Source organism: Erinaceus europaeus, chromosome 2, assembly GCF_950295315.1.
Source record: "Erinaceus europaeus chromosome 2, mEriEur2.1, whole genome shotgun sequence".
NCBI classification, from domain to species: Eukaryota; Metazoa; Chordata; class Mammalia; order Eulipotyphla; family Erinaceidae; genus Erinaceus; species Erinaceus europaeus.
Window position 1 is genome coordinate 77,879,802 of NC_080163.1, and position 13,726 is coordinate 77,893,527.

Below are 13,726 nucleotides of genomic sequence, written 5' to 3' on the forward strand. Positions count from 1 at the left end.
GCAAAACATTAATCTCCCAATAAAAATAAATAAATTAATAAATTAATTAAATGCCAGGAAAGTGAGGGACTTACACCTGCCATGTGAAAACATCCTATGTTACTAAGCCATCTTCCACATATACTAAAATACCTGCCATTATCATGTAGCTACAAGGTCTCAAAAACAGCTTCTGAGTGAGAAGACTATCAAATTTGACTACAGAAATATAATTTACTCTCCAGTTATAACTGAGGCTCCTGTAAGTAATTGGTAATGGAAATTTGGTACCATTTATTTATAGTAGAAACAAAATTTAAACACTGAAAAATTTGTTACATTATTTCCACTGCTTATTATCATAAATACCATAAATCTAGACTTGTAGATGAGAACTGAGTTTGAAGTAAATGACTTATGCCTAAGCTCAAAGTGAAAATCAGAAATTATGTTTAACTAGCTCAAAGAGTGATGAGAGTAATCATACTTAAAGACCAGGATTGGATAGGGAGTCAGGCGGTAGCACAGTGGGTTAAGCACAGGTGGCACAAAGCACAAGGACCAGCATAAGGATCCCGGTTTGAGCCCCAGCTCCCCACCTGCAGGGGAGTCGCTTCACAAGCAGCGAAGCAGGTCTGCAGGTGTCTATCTTTCTCTTCCCCTCTCTGTCTTCCCCTCTTGTCTCCATTTCTCTTTGCCCTATCCAACAATGATGACATCAGTAACAACAACAATAATAACTACAACAATAAAAAAAAGGCAACAAAAGGGAATAAATAAAATTTTTTTAAATGATCAGTATTACGTTCATACCCTACAAATTCTTTTAACTGCATTGTCCGTGCAGTACTTACCTAACCCTTTGGTAGTCCAGAGGATGCTAGAGGAACTGAGGTCTAAGGTCATGTGGGTGTCAGCTGTCCATGTGCCTCTCCAGACTTCTCGCCTGTCCTTGCCATCAAGAGTCATACTTTGCAGATGTTTTCCACTTTCTACCCAGTAGAGCATCCTCTTTGGCCAATCGAGAAGAAGATGTAGTATGATGCTGTCTGTTCTGTAGAGGCTGTGGGTGTGGGGACCAGTCATTTTAGTCTTCTGAATAGCACTTCTGTCACAGGGAAGCCAATACAAATTCCCAGTTGATATGTCCACACTTCCTGAGCAGACTGTAAGGGCAAAAGGTAAACCCCATGAGAAAGGACATTCAACTATGTCATGCACTGTCTTAAGCTTTGGATCAAGGATGGAAAAGAGAAAATTGTAGAAACACAGGGATAGCACGTGGATAGCGTGCTGCTTTGTCATGTCCATGATTTGAGTCTGGGCTCAGCCCACATGCACTGGAGGAAGTTATGTTCTTCTTCATTATCTGTCTCTCTATGTTTGTCTCTGTCCCTATCTAAAAAGAAAAAAAAAAATGAAGGAACACAAAGACTGAACCCTATTAAACCTGTTTCTTTTCTGGTTTTGTTTTCTGTTTGTTTTCTGTTGTTTCAGGGGCTTCAACACTTTGACTAATATATATGTATATATATGTATAGAGACAGAGAGAAATTGATACAGGAAGAGGAGATAGTGAGACCAAAGCAAATACATATGAAAGCTTAGACAGCATTTGTTATTATGGAACAGTATATTGGAGTTGGCTTATATAAGCTGGAGACAGCCAACTTTTAAAGCCAGGAATTTTGCAAGCTTGCTGCTTAAAATAATCATTATTAAAAATTAAAATTATATAAACTTGAGTAAATTGTATTAAAATGCTCAAAGCATCACTTATTTCCCTACATTTTACTATCGATACTCTTAATTACGAAGTCTATTGTATTTATACATAAATATGTGCTCCTTCTCAATCCTTCCCAACTCCATATGTAGTCATACGTTGGTAGTTTAATAGGAGTATTTCTAATACAGAAGTGGGTAAACACTAAGAATAATGTTTAATTTGGTTTTGACATTATGCTCAGGCAAGCAATGATCTTTTCAGCCTGTTCTCTGTTTTTGTAACTAAGTTTAAATGGAGTACAATCTTGGCTATCTATTCACACATTGTCTGAGTGCTTTTAAGACACAATGGCAAAATCCCCAAGGAATCTAAAATATTTACTGGCTGAACTTTCAGAGGTTGACAGCCTTTGGTGTATACTTAAAAGAAATGGAAAAAAAAGTTAATACTGCAGATTGAATGTACATGTGTAATGTCTTTAGCCACCATGATTAATTGTCTTAGATATTGCTACTATTGTTGCTGCTTTCCTTTTAAAAAAATATATTTTACAGACAAGGACCTGCATAGGGATTTGGTTCTAGCCCCTAGCTCCCCATCTGCGGGGGGTGGAGGGGTCACTTCACAAGCGGAGAAGAATGTCTGCAGGTGTCTACCTTTCTCTTCCCTCTCTGTCTTCCCCTCCTCTCTCCATTTCTCTCTGTCCTATCAAAAAAAAAAAAAAGTCAAAAAAATGACCACAGGGAAAGTAGATTTATAGTGCAGACACTGAGCCCCAGTGATAACCCTGAAGACAGAAAAAATATATATATATATATATATATATTACTGAAGTAACACTGGTTTTTATAACTTTATACAGGTTTCAGGTGGGCAGCATTCAACATTTAATTATGATCACCATCAAAAGTCTAATTTTTATCTACTACAATTGACTCCCTTTGTCCAACTTGTCTACTCCCTCCGTTTGTCATCAATCTAGTCTTATAATTTAAATGTTTTATTATTGAGGGGTTTTTAATGTCTTTTTATGTTTCAGGTGCACAGTTTCTATCTTTTCATCTGCATATACTATATTTTGATCACCTCTTAAAAATCTAGTTTTCACCCAATATCACAAAATTAAATCCTTTTATCCATTTTGTTAACTACTACCAAAATCTGAGGGAATTTTTTTTTCTAGGATTTGACAACTATTATTGCATTTTCCAAAAGAAGTTTTTTATATCAATGAAGAACTAATCCAAACTAGTTTAAAGAAGCAAATGTCAAAAAAAAATTAAATAAGAATTAAGCTCACTCAATGAGGTCACCAGCTCCTTTATCAAATTAGATAGTGATCAAGCACTTATTTATATCTGGATCTTGTTGAATCTTGATTGAATTACAAACACAGGTTGAAGTTTTCTTACTCATGGCTCTGTAGTCAATCTATGAAAATCAGTTGACTATATTAAATTAAAGTTAAGTTTTATATTATTTATAAAATGGGTGTTGTGATTGTTCAGATCTGAGTTTATTTTTATAAATGTATGCAGGTGTACATACATATATAATTCCCCTCCAGAGTGCAGGTTGTGTTAAATATATCCCAGAAAACCACAGGGTGTTATATTAGAACTCAAATATCAGTCTGGGGAAGTGACTTTGCATATGTGAATTTCTTGTTTCAAACTCTGGTCCCACATAAAAACTGGCAGAGTGGCACTCCAGACTTTCTTTTTTATTTTTTTAAAGACTAAAAAATATTTTAATTATTTTTATTTATTGGATAGAGACAGCCAGAAATAGAGAGGGAAGGGGTGAGAGGGAGCAAGAGAAAGTCTGGCAGTAGTACAGAGGGTTAAGCACACGCGGCGCAAAGTGCAAGGACAGGCGCGGTGCAAGGACCTGTGTAAGGATCCCAGTTCAAGCCCCTGGCTCCCCACAGGCTGTGAAGCAGGTCTTCAGGTGTCTTATCTTTCTCTCCCCCTCTGTCTTCCCCTCCTCTCACCAATTCTGTCTGTCCTATCCAACAACCATGACAATAATAACTACAACATTAAAAATAATCAATTTCTTAAAAAAGAGAGAGAGAGTGAGCAAGACAGAAACATTCTCAACACTGCTTTACCACTCACAAAGCTTTCCCCCCCTGCAGATGGGGGCCAGGAGCTGAAACCCAGGTCCTTGTGCATTGTGACATGTGAACTCAACTGGGTGCGCCACCGCCTGGTCCCTACTCCAGACTTTCTCTTTCACTCTTTCATGTACAATAATTTAAAAAATAATAATAATCAGACATTAACTGCTAGGTAACTTGACAAGCAGGAAAAGTGTGGAAGTGGGACACAGGTAGCAAAATAGAGAAGTCAGTCCACATAAGGCCTAATGTATGGTAAGGTTTTCCTTCTCCCTTGGTGTTAGGATGAGAGCATTGCTAAGTATTTCTCATATTAACATGTAGAGGAATCTACATGTACCTCTGAAGTTTTTTTTCCCCCACATTCCTCAAGTCAATCCTACCCAGGAAAGAAGTGACAGGATGGTGAATATAGACGGGCTGTGCCTGTTTCAGCTTCTCTCTTGTCCTTTGGAGTTAAAGTTAGCCTGGGTTAGCAGACTCAAAGTGACTTTTTTTTTTTTTGCAAAGTGACAGATTGTTCATTGGCCAGGTTATAGCATATTCTTTTCAAGAATCTATTACACATATATCCTTTACAAATAAGCATTCTTAAATAGAATTTTGTTGTATTTTTTCATTTCATTTTGTTGGGGGGTATGATTGTTGACACTTGAGTACATAAATAAATACCCCAAGACCCTTTTTCACACCCTCCTGACGCCTACCTATCCCTCCCATTTATAAAGAATTGCATCTAATTTCTGGCTTTGATTTAAAATATGAGACAAGTTTAGCACAGCAGAGAAAATACTGACATCTGTATACGTTGATATAATAAAGATAAGTTGAAAGTTGCATGTTCATGAGCTTTAAAGAGACCCTGATATAGATAAATAGACTTAAGTAGTGAGAATGAAGCAGATTAGTGTCTATAAAAAGCCTGCCTAAGTATGTGAAGCTTTCTACTCACATATGAAGAGCACTTTTATCTCCTTTACTCCTAACACTGTATTTCTAACACCAAAAGTGTGGGCAATCCCTTATACCAAGCAATTCTGGTATAAGGGATTGCCCTTATACCAGAATTGGTATAAGGTGCCCTACAATTCAATTCAGTTCTGTCACTATCTGACCGTCCAAATTAAGGGCTCAATCCCATAACGTAGTCCTTACTCCAATTTCAAGTCCCATGCTGTCACTTGTACTCTGACTGACTAGCACTAAATCATGGTTGTCACCATGTGCTCCCTGGACTTGAAAATTTGCTAAAGTGGCTCAAAAAACTCAGAAAGATACCTCCATTTATTTGGCTAATAGTGGAGAGACTGTAAATGAACAGCTAACTGAAGAGATATGTAGAGCACTATCCAAAAGGCCTCAAGCGCAGGACCTTCTGTCATCGTGGAGCTTGCAGTGATCCACCCTCTCAGCATATGATGTGGTGACCAAGTTAGAAGCCCTTTGAGTTCCATACATTGGGAATTTTATGGATGTTTCATAATTGATACACAATTGATTATTAATTCCATTTTTACCCCCTCCCCCTCTTCAGAAGATAACAATGGGACTGAGAATTCTACATCTTTTATCATGACTTGGTCTTTCTGTTGTGCAGCTGCTATCTAGAAGCTCAGCAAGAATCCCTTATTAAAATGGGAGAAGATCTTTACATGCCACACATAAGACAAGCATTTAATAACCAAAATATATAAAGAGCTTTCCAAACTCAACAACAAGAAAACAAATAACCCCATCCAAAAATGGAGAGAGGACATGGACAAAATATTCACCACAGAGGAGATCCAAAAGGCTAAGAAACACATGAAAAAATGCTCCACACCTTTGATTGTCAGAAAAATGCAAATAAAGACAACAGTGAAATACCACTTCACTACTGTGAGAATGTCATACATCAGAAAAGGTATCAGCAACAAATGCTGGAGAAGTTGTGGGGTCAAAGGAACCCTTCTGCACTGCTGGTGGGAATGTCAATTGGTCTAACCTCTGTGGAGAACAGTCTGGAGAACTCTCAGAAGGCTAGAAATGGACCTATGATCCTGCAATTCCTCTCCTGATGATATAGCCTAAGGAACCCAACACACCCATCCAAAAATATCTGTGTACACATATGTTCTTAGCAGCACAATTTGTAATAGTCAAAACCTGGAAGCAACCCAGGTGTCCAACAACAGATAAGTGGCTGAGTAAGTTGTGGTATATATACACAATGGAATACTACTCAGCTATTAAAAATAGTGACTTTACCATTTTCAGCCAATCTTGGATGGACCTTGAAAAATTCATGTTAAATGAAATAAGTCAGAAACAGGATGAATATAAGATGATCTCACTCTCAGGCAGAAGTTGAAAAACAAGATCAGAAGAGAAAACACAAGTAGAACCTGAACTGGAGTTGGTGTATTGCACCAAAGTAAAAGACTCTGGGGTAGGTGTGTGTGTGGGGGGAGTACAGGTCCAAAAAGGATGACAGAGGATCTTGTGGGGGTTGTACTGTTATATGGAAAACTGGAAAATGTTATGCATGTACAAACTATTGAATGTAAAACATTAATTCCCCAATAAAGAAATTTTAAAAAATTGTAAAATTTTGTAAAAAAAAAAATGAGTTCCTATCACCAAGAAAGTTTCAGAGGCTTAAGAACAGGCATGTCAGATGATTCTTTGACTTAAAAAATTGCATATATCTTACAAACTATGTCAGGAACCAGGAACAGAGGCATAGATATGTGTATCTATAGGTTATATTTTGTGTCTGTGTTGTATATATATTCTTTTCCTACTATTTCACAGTCATTTACCAGAGGCAGTAAATATTCAAAATATTGAACACTCAAACAATCTCATTTAAACTGTTAGTCTTTTGCGATCTTTCAATATAATAATTGTAACACAAAAACTAGCTAGCAAAAAGATTAATGAACTGGACAAAGATAGCACTTAATTTTTTAAAATATTTAGATAGAGTCAGAGTGAGGGGGAGAGAAGGTAAGAAAGAGAGAGAGAGAGAGAGAGAGAGAGAGAGAGAACATCACTAAGGCTTCCTTCACCGAGATGGAGGTTGTGGTCTAGGAAGGGCACAGTAGATAAAGCATTAGATTCTCAAGCATGAGGTCCTGAGTTCAATCCCCACAACATATGTACAAGAGTAATGTATGTTTCTTCCTCTCCTATCTTTTTCATTAATAAATAAATAAAATCTTAAAAGAAAAAAATCTGACTGAGGTTGGGGCTAAACTCGAACCTGGATTTCACACATGATAAAGCAGCACATTATCCAAGTGAGTTATTTTGCCAGCTCATCATTTTGTTTTCATTAAGCTTATCTATGTACTTATTTTATCCCCCCCCCCTTTTTAAAAAAAAAACCAGAGTTCTACCCAGCTTTAGATTATGGTGGTGCCAGGGAATGAACCAGGGACCTTGGGGCCTCAGGAACAAAAGTCTTGTTGCAGAGTCACTAAGCTATTTTATTAGCCCAGAAATGGTAGTAGCTGAGAAGAAATTCACCATGTCGGATGTTCTAGACAACCTTCTTTCATACAGTAAGATCATGCATGGGCCATTCTGGCTTCTCCTGGAAGCTCTCTAGGCTAGGCACTAGAAACGCCTGTGTGTCAGGCATTGCTTGTGCCCAAGGGACTCTGGGTAGACTCCACTGCTCTGAAAGATGCCTCAGAAATATTTGTTTTAATACAGCACTCTTCAAGTCAGACATAGTCTTGATACTAAGAAGCAGGCAGGACACAGACCCACAGGGGAGGGTGCCTGCCATGGGCTCTGCTGACATGCTGGGGGATAGGGCAGGCTGGGGCTGTGGTGTCCAGGGCCCTCAGAGGACAGAGTTGAGACACCAGCCTCAGTCACGGAGACCTTAGGTCAAATTTCTCAACCTCCTGCTCAAATCTTAGTTTCTTTTATAACATAGATGCTTGCATTTAGACTGGTTACAGGAAGTTTGAGGTGAGGTGCAGCATTTAGTAGTGTGGGAGAGGAGAGAAATGATGTATTACCATATTAAGAAAATCCTACTAGTTCACTTTGAAATCTGCATTGCAAATTACTTCTAAATTAGTATAAGACAAATCTGCAATGCAAAATTGAATTTAAGGTTCATTTTTATCTTCCCCAGACTGAAGGCCAAAAGATAAGTTTTTTTTTTAATCTTTATAACTGCCCCTGCAACATGATAGCCTTTTAACAGTCCTCAAACATCATAACAAGGGAAAATCAGAGACATTTAAGTTAGCGAAAAATAATCTCTTAATATTAATGTTAATTCATATCATGAACAGATGTGTATGTTTGTTTGCTTGCTTGTTTTTGCCTTAGTTAATTTAAGAATTAGAAAACAAATAGAAAAACTAAAAGTAGCAACTCCAAACTTACCTGCAGGTTCTGTCCAAATCTCTTGCTTTTTCCCTTTGTAGCCAGCTGAACAGAACAGATGTCCCTGAGCATTTGTCCAGTAGATGAGCTTTCTTTTCCAGTCAATATCCAGTAAGTACATGTTCCAAGGATGCTCTTGAACTAAAGTTCTCTCTATAGAAGTTCCCATAAAGCCGATTTTCAGCAAGTAGAGCCGTTTTCCCGAAGAAAATACAAGTTTTAGCTCTAGCAAGAGAAAGAAGAGACTTGCAATTTGACAATTAGTCTGATAAACCCCATGATTCTCTTGAGTAAAGCACCTTTGTTCAAGCTGAGCAAAGAAAGGGATCTTCTGAAAATTGCAGCTGAAACACAGATGAATGTCCTAATTTCTGTAGAGAAGTAACTTAATTGGTCAAATGAAAACAGTGTCTTGGGGGCCTGCAAGATAGCTGACCTGGCCCTCCATGCACTTGCCTGTGTGTTTGGGGGGGGGGGGACTGTGCTGTGCTACAGTGTTCCTCTATCTATCTATCTCTCTATCTCTAACTCTATCTCTAACTCTATCTCTATCTCTTTCCTCCCCTCCTGGAAAAGTCAGTCCTGCATTTGGAATCCCCAGTGACAGCAGCAACTTAAGAAAACTGAGCAACATGTTTTTCAATGTTTGCTGAAAGGATAAAACATTATGAGCACCAGGACAGGAGAGTTGCTCCATTAGATTCAATAACACCATCAAATTCTTACTTACAGCACACAAGTCTCAGTACAAAGATACTTAAAATCAATTACCTATTTAAAAGAAAATTACTTCAGTTTTAAAATATGCTCACTCTATTTACTTCTTTCACATATAATTTAAGAGGCTAGTGGACGACTAGAGCACACACTTTGCCATGTGTGAGAATGTGACTTTGAGTCCCCTGCTACCATGTAGGTGCACTGTGCACATGCTTCATGAATAGTGGACCGTGGCTGCTGTATATCTCCTTCTGTCATAGATAGATGCTAGATAGATAGATAGATAGATAGATAGACAGACAGACAGACAGGAAGACAGGAAGAGATATATAGAAAGAGTGTGCTGGGAAGAGTGGAGTCACATACGCATGTGGCAATGATGGCATATATATTTGTATACATGTACATATATACATATATATATCTAATTTAAGTTGAAGTCTTTTGAGATTGGCACAACAGCTTGCTAAACCATTATCACATTCAGAAGTAGACTCTGAATTGCTTTCTTTGAAGTTAGAACACAAATATATTTACATGAATTATTTTTCAAATCTCGGTGTTCTACCAAAAAAAAAAAGTCAAGCAATTTAGAGGTATTTAGTGGATTATATAGGCTTTAATATTTTGAAGGTGGAACAGCAACCTGAAATTATATTCACCTTGAGACAGAAGTATGCGAACACTGAATTATACACTTTACTTACTAATAAATCCAGAAAACCTAAGAACCAAAATATTACAGAAGACTTATTTCCTATAAGAAACCTAGTAGCTAATTTTTTTCAAATAAACTGAGTAGTGGCATGAGATTCAGGTTTGAGCCCAGACCCCACTGGATTAAAGGAAGGTTCGGTGCTGTGGTATCCTCTCTCTCTCTCTCTCTCTCTCTCTCTCTCTTCCCTCTCCCTTTTCCTCTTCCTCTTCCTCTTCCTCTCCCTCTCCCTCTTCTCTTCCTCTCCCTCTCTCTCTTCCTATATCTCCATATATATGAAAATGTAGACCCAGAGCAATGAAGTTCTGGTGATGACAAAAACATAAAACACTGAGGGTTATAAGTTATTTCCTCCTGTTTTAAAACTAATGAAACTGGGATAAATGATGTAATCACTTAACTAATGTCCTATTTTTCCATGTGTATAACTTGGGTTTGAGTCTGATTCCCATCACATAAAAGGAATTTCAGTGCTGTTATATCTCTCTCTCTCTCTGCCTCTTTATCTATCTTAAAAAAAAACTAAACCTAAATATTTGCTGACAGAAGAAAGGATAAACAAAATACAGAATGCATATACTACATTTTTGTTGTTTTTAATATCTTTATTTATTATTGGATAGAAACAGAGGGAAATTGAGAGGGGAAGAGGAGATAGAGAGAGACAGAGAGACACATGCATCCCTGCTTCACCACTAGCAAAGCTTTCCCCCTGCAGGTGGGGACCAGGAGTTTGAACCTGGGTCCTTGAGCACTATAATGTGTGTGCTCAGCCAGGTGTGCCACCTCCTGACCCGCTACAATTTTTTAGTATACAATGGGACGTATTATTTGCACAGTGATTATTCATATTCAAAAGAATATTCTGACACATGCTACAGTAAGATGAACCTTGAAAATTACACTAAGTGAAATAAGCCTGTCACAAAAAGAATAATACTATATATTTCTGTTTACATGAAGTGCCTAGAATAATCATATTAGTATAGAGAAAGAACAGTTGGTTCCAAAGGCTATGGGGGAGAGAAAAATGTAGAATTACTGTCGAATGGATATTGAATGTCCTGTCAGGAAGATGGGAATTCTAGAGATGGATGGTGGTGAGGGTGGAACAATAACCTGCATATGCTTACTACCACTGAACTATGTACTTAAAATGGTCAGAAAAATTAAGACTGTCTCTCTCTTTCCCTAGTAGGGAAGGGCTCCGGGAGTATGGATCGACCTGTCAACGCCCATGTTCAGCGGGGAAGCAATTACAGAAGCCAGACCTTCCACCTTCTGCATCCCACAACGATCTTGGGTCCATACTCCCAGAGGGTTAAAGAATAGGAAACCTATCAGGGGAGGGGATGGAATATGGAGATCTGGTGGTGGGAATTTTGCAAAGTTGCACCCCTCTTATCCTATGGTTTTGTCAATGTTTCCTTTTTATAAATAAAAAAAATTTTTAAAGTTAAGATTGATGTAGTCTATGTCTTAATACACTTTGAAAAAAATGAACTGCAGTCTTTTGATAATAATACTTGCTATCTATGTTAGTTGTATAAAAGTGATTGATTAAAAAAAAAGGATGCTACACTATTTCCAGGTCAACCATGGAATTGCCAATTAGAGACAAGTCAGCATACTCACCACTGCATGTACCAGAAGGTAAAAGAAGCATTCCTTCTGGACAGACACATTTATAGCCCTTGTGATGGACAGGAGACAGGAGACATAAGTGGCTACAAGAGCCTGGAACACACACTGGGTACCTGTCTGTTTCAAAAGAAAAAGGGGTTGTATAAATTTTGTACTCATCTATCTAGACTAGTTAAAAGGTTAATATTCAAAGGGATTAAAGCCATTCTTTTTTTTTTTTTTTGGTTCAAGGAAGAATTTTCTATATTTATGATCTTCTATGTAAGGCAGTCTGACCTTTAAATGCCTGTTGTATCCCATAGTGACAGTTGTCCTTAGAAGTCTAGAGCCAATAAAGCTCCAGCCTGTGAGCCTTCTGAAAGTTAAGTCAAAATGACATTCCAATATGCTTAAAGCAGGACACCATTAGAAGTAACTAGTTGTGTAGGCTTTTAATTTATTTTTTGGCTAATTTCTCAAGTCTACTTAAGAATCATTATCTGAGTAAAATCAGACATGCATTTTCAGATTAACAAAAGCCTTTCAAAATACAGTCAACACATATTTTATTTTCTTCGAAAGACAATGTTCAAAACTGTTCTATTTTTTTGCTATCAGTTGACATACCAATAAATTACTCTAGTGTGCCTGGACAAGTATAAGGTAGATGCTTGAAATGAGCTTCCCAGTTCAGTTCATCTTTCTCAAAAGTTATATATGAGTCTAGGATAGCTAGGAAATTTCTTTTGCCTCAAAATAGTCAAGTCACAACAGACCAAGGCAGTGATTTTGGTAGGCTTAGCTTAGTGAGCATTCAGATTCATAAGCATTTCAAAATCAAGCTATTTACTTACTCTTATTTTGTTGGAATTTGTGGAGAACTGAAAAAGCAGATATAGAGGCATTAAGTATCACCACCCTCTCCTTTGGGGTATGGGGTGAAGTATGAAAAAGCTGTTGTTTGTTTGCCCAGAAGAAAGAATTCTCGAAGACAGCTAGTCCTATTGGATCTTCATCTTCCAAGATCTTGGGGAAGGTGTGTCTCCCACTGCCATCCACCTTTACTGTCTCTATGGACTGAGAATTAGAGGCCCTCATGAGAGCAAGGCAGCATTAGAAGCAGTGCTGACAGTCTTAGTGGACCTCAGTCTCTTGGACATTTATTAAACATATTTAAGCAATGTCTACTTGATAGAGATGAATTCATGGAAGTTAATGTCAAAGTCATTAGATTGGACAGATTCTTGTACAAACTGATTTGTTTCACAAGTAACTATAACACTATTTTCATATAGACAGCGTACCAATTCCATTCACTCCATTCTGCCATTGTCTTATGGGTTGGAAGACTTTTTACAGTGGACAATGGGAACTCAAAGAGGCCCCACAACTAACTCAAATCACAGATGAGGCATCGTAGGCCTAAAAATATCACTCCTGAGGCAATGCTTTAGTCATCATGTCACACTAATTTTTTAAGATTTATTCTTCCAAAAATAACATAAAATGAATTGTAATATGCAGACTAGACACAGTAGAACAAGACACTGAAGTACTTGTAAAACTCCATGCTTTCAAGGAGGTGGTCCATCATATTTTAAGTTTTGTGTCCCTAGTGTAACATAGAACACAATCTATGCTTTCAAAAAGTGTAGTACTAGGTGTGAGTGTTGAGGGTATATGGCAATATCATTATGTCTCCTAATTTTTTAATCAAGCTGGCTCTACCTAATGGTATTGTGTCATTAGATCTTCATTTCCATGAACACAAGGTACTATAAGACTTGAGCAAATTTTATACTTACCAAGTAGTCATACCAAGCCCTTGTTAAAATTGTTTTTTTTTCCTGTGCACTGATCTACAGTACCTCTTTATATTTACTGATCCAGTAAAGCCTTCCAGTCACATAGTTAAGTGTCAATCCTACAGGTTCCTCCATGGTTACAACTACAAGCACTTTCCTGTCAGATCCATCCATCCCTGCAGTTTCAATAGTCCTCACACCTCTTTCACCTTGATTCACCCAGTATAAGTACCTGGAAAAATCAGAAGTACAAGATTTGAGGGAATCCTCTCAGTTACATGCACATTATTTTGAACAGCTGGACTCCCTTAGCTCTCTCACTGTAAGTCTTAATTCACTGTACAGCTAAGAATGCTAGCTGGAGACCCAACACCTTCTGTACCCCATAATGATACTGGGTTCATACTTCCAGAGGGGTAAAGAATAGGGAAAATTTAAATGGAGAGGATGGGATATGGAACTCTGGTGGTGGGAATGTATGGAATTGTACCCCTGTTATCCTACAATCTTGTCAATCATTATTAAATCAATAATAAAAAAGTTATGAGAATCATATTCAAAGGTATACTGCTCTGCAATTAAAAAAGATACTTCAGGATAAAATGAATGGGACTGAAGGTGATTATACTTAGTGAAATAAGGAA

General features: G+C 37.6%; 1 protein-coding gene across 1 annotated transcript in view; it reads right to left on the reverse strand.

The window, feature by feature from the left end:
* LOC103110789 (prolow-density lipoprotein receptor-related protein 1-like) overlaps positions 1–13,726 on the reverse strand; it is a 56,654-nt gene that overhangs the window by 25,834 nt on the left and 17,094 nt on the right. The window contains exons 10-14 of the mRNA XM_016186801.2: positions 13,146–13,314; positions 12,132–12,354; positions 11,290–11,415; positions 8,220–8,444; positions 834–1,145 (exon numbers count right to left, since the gene is read on the reverse strand). Of these exons, the coding sequence (XP_016042287.2) occupies positions 834–1,145; positions 8,220–8,444; positions 11,290–11,415; positions 12,132–12,354; positions 13,146–13,314 (1,055 nt within the window). The remainder of the gene's footprint in view (positions 1–833; positions 1,146–8,219; positions 8,445–11,289; positions 11,416–12,131; positions 12,355–13,145; positions 13,315–13,726) is intronic.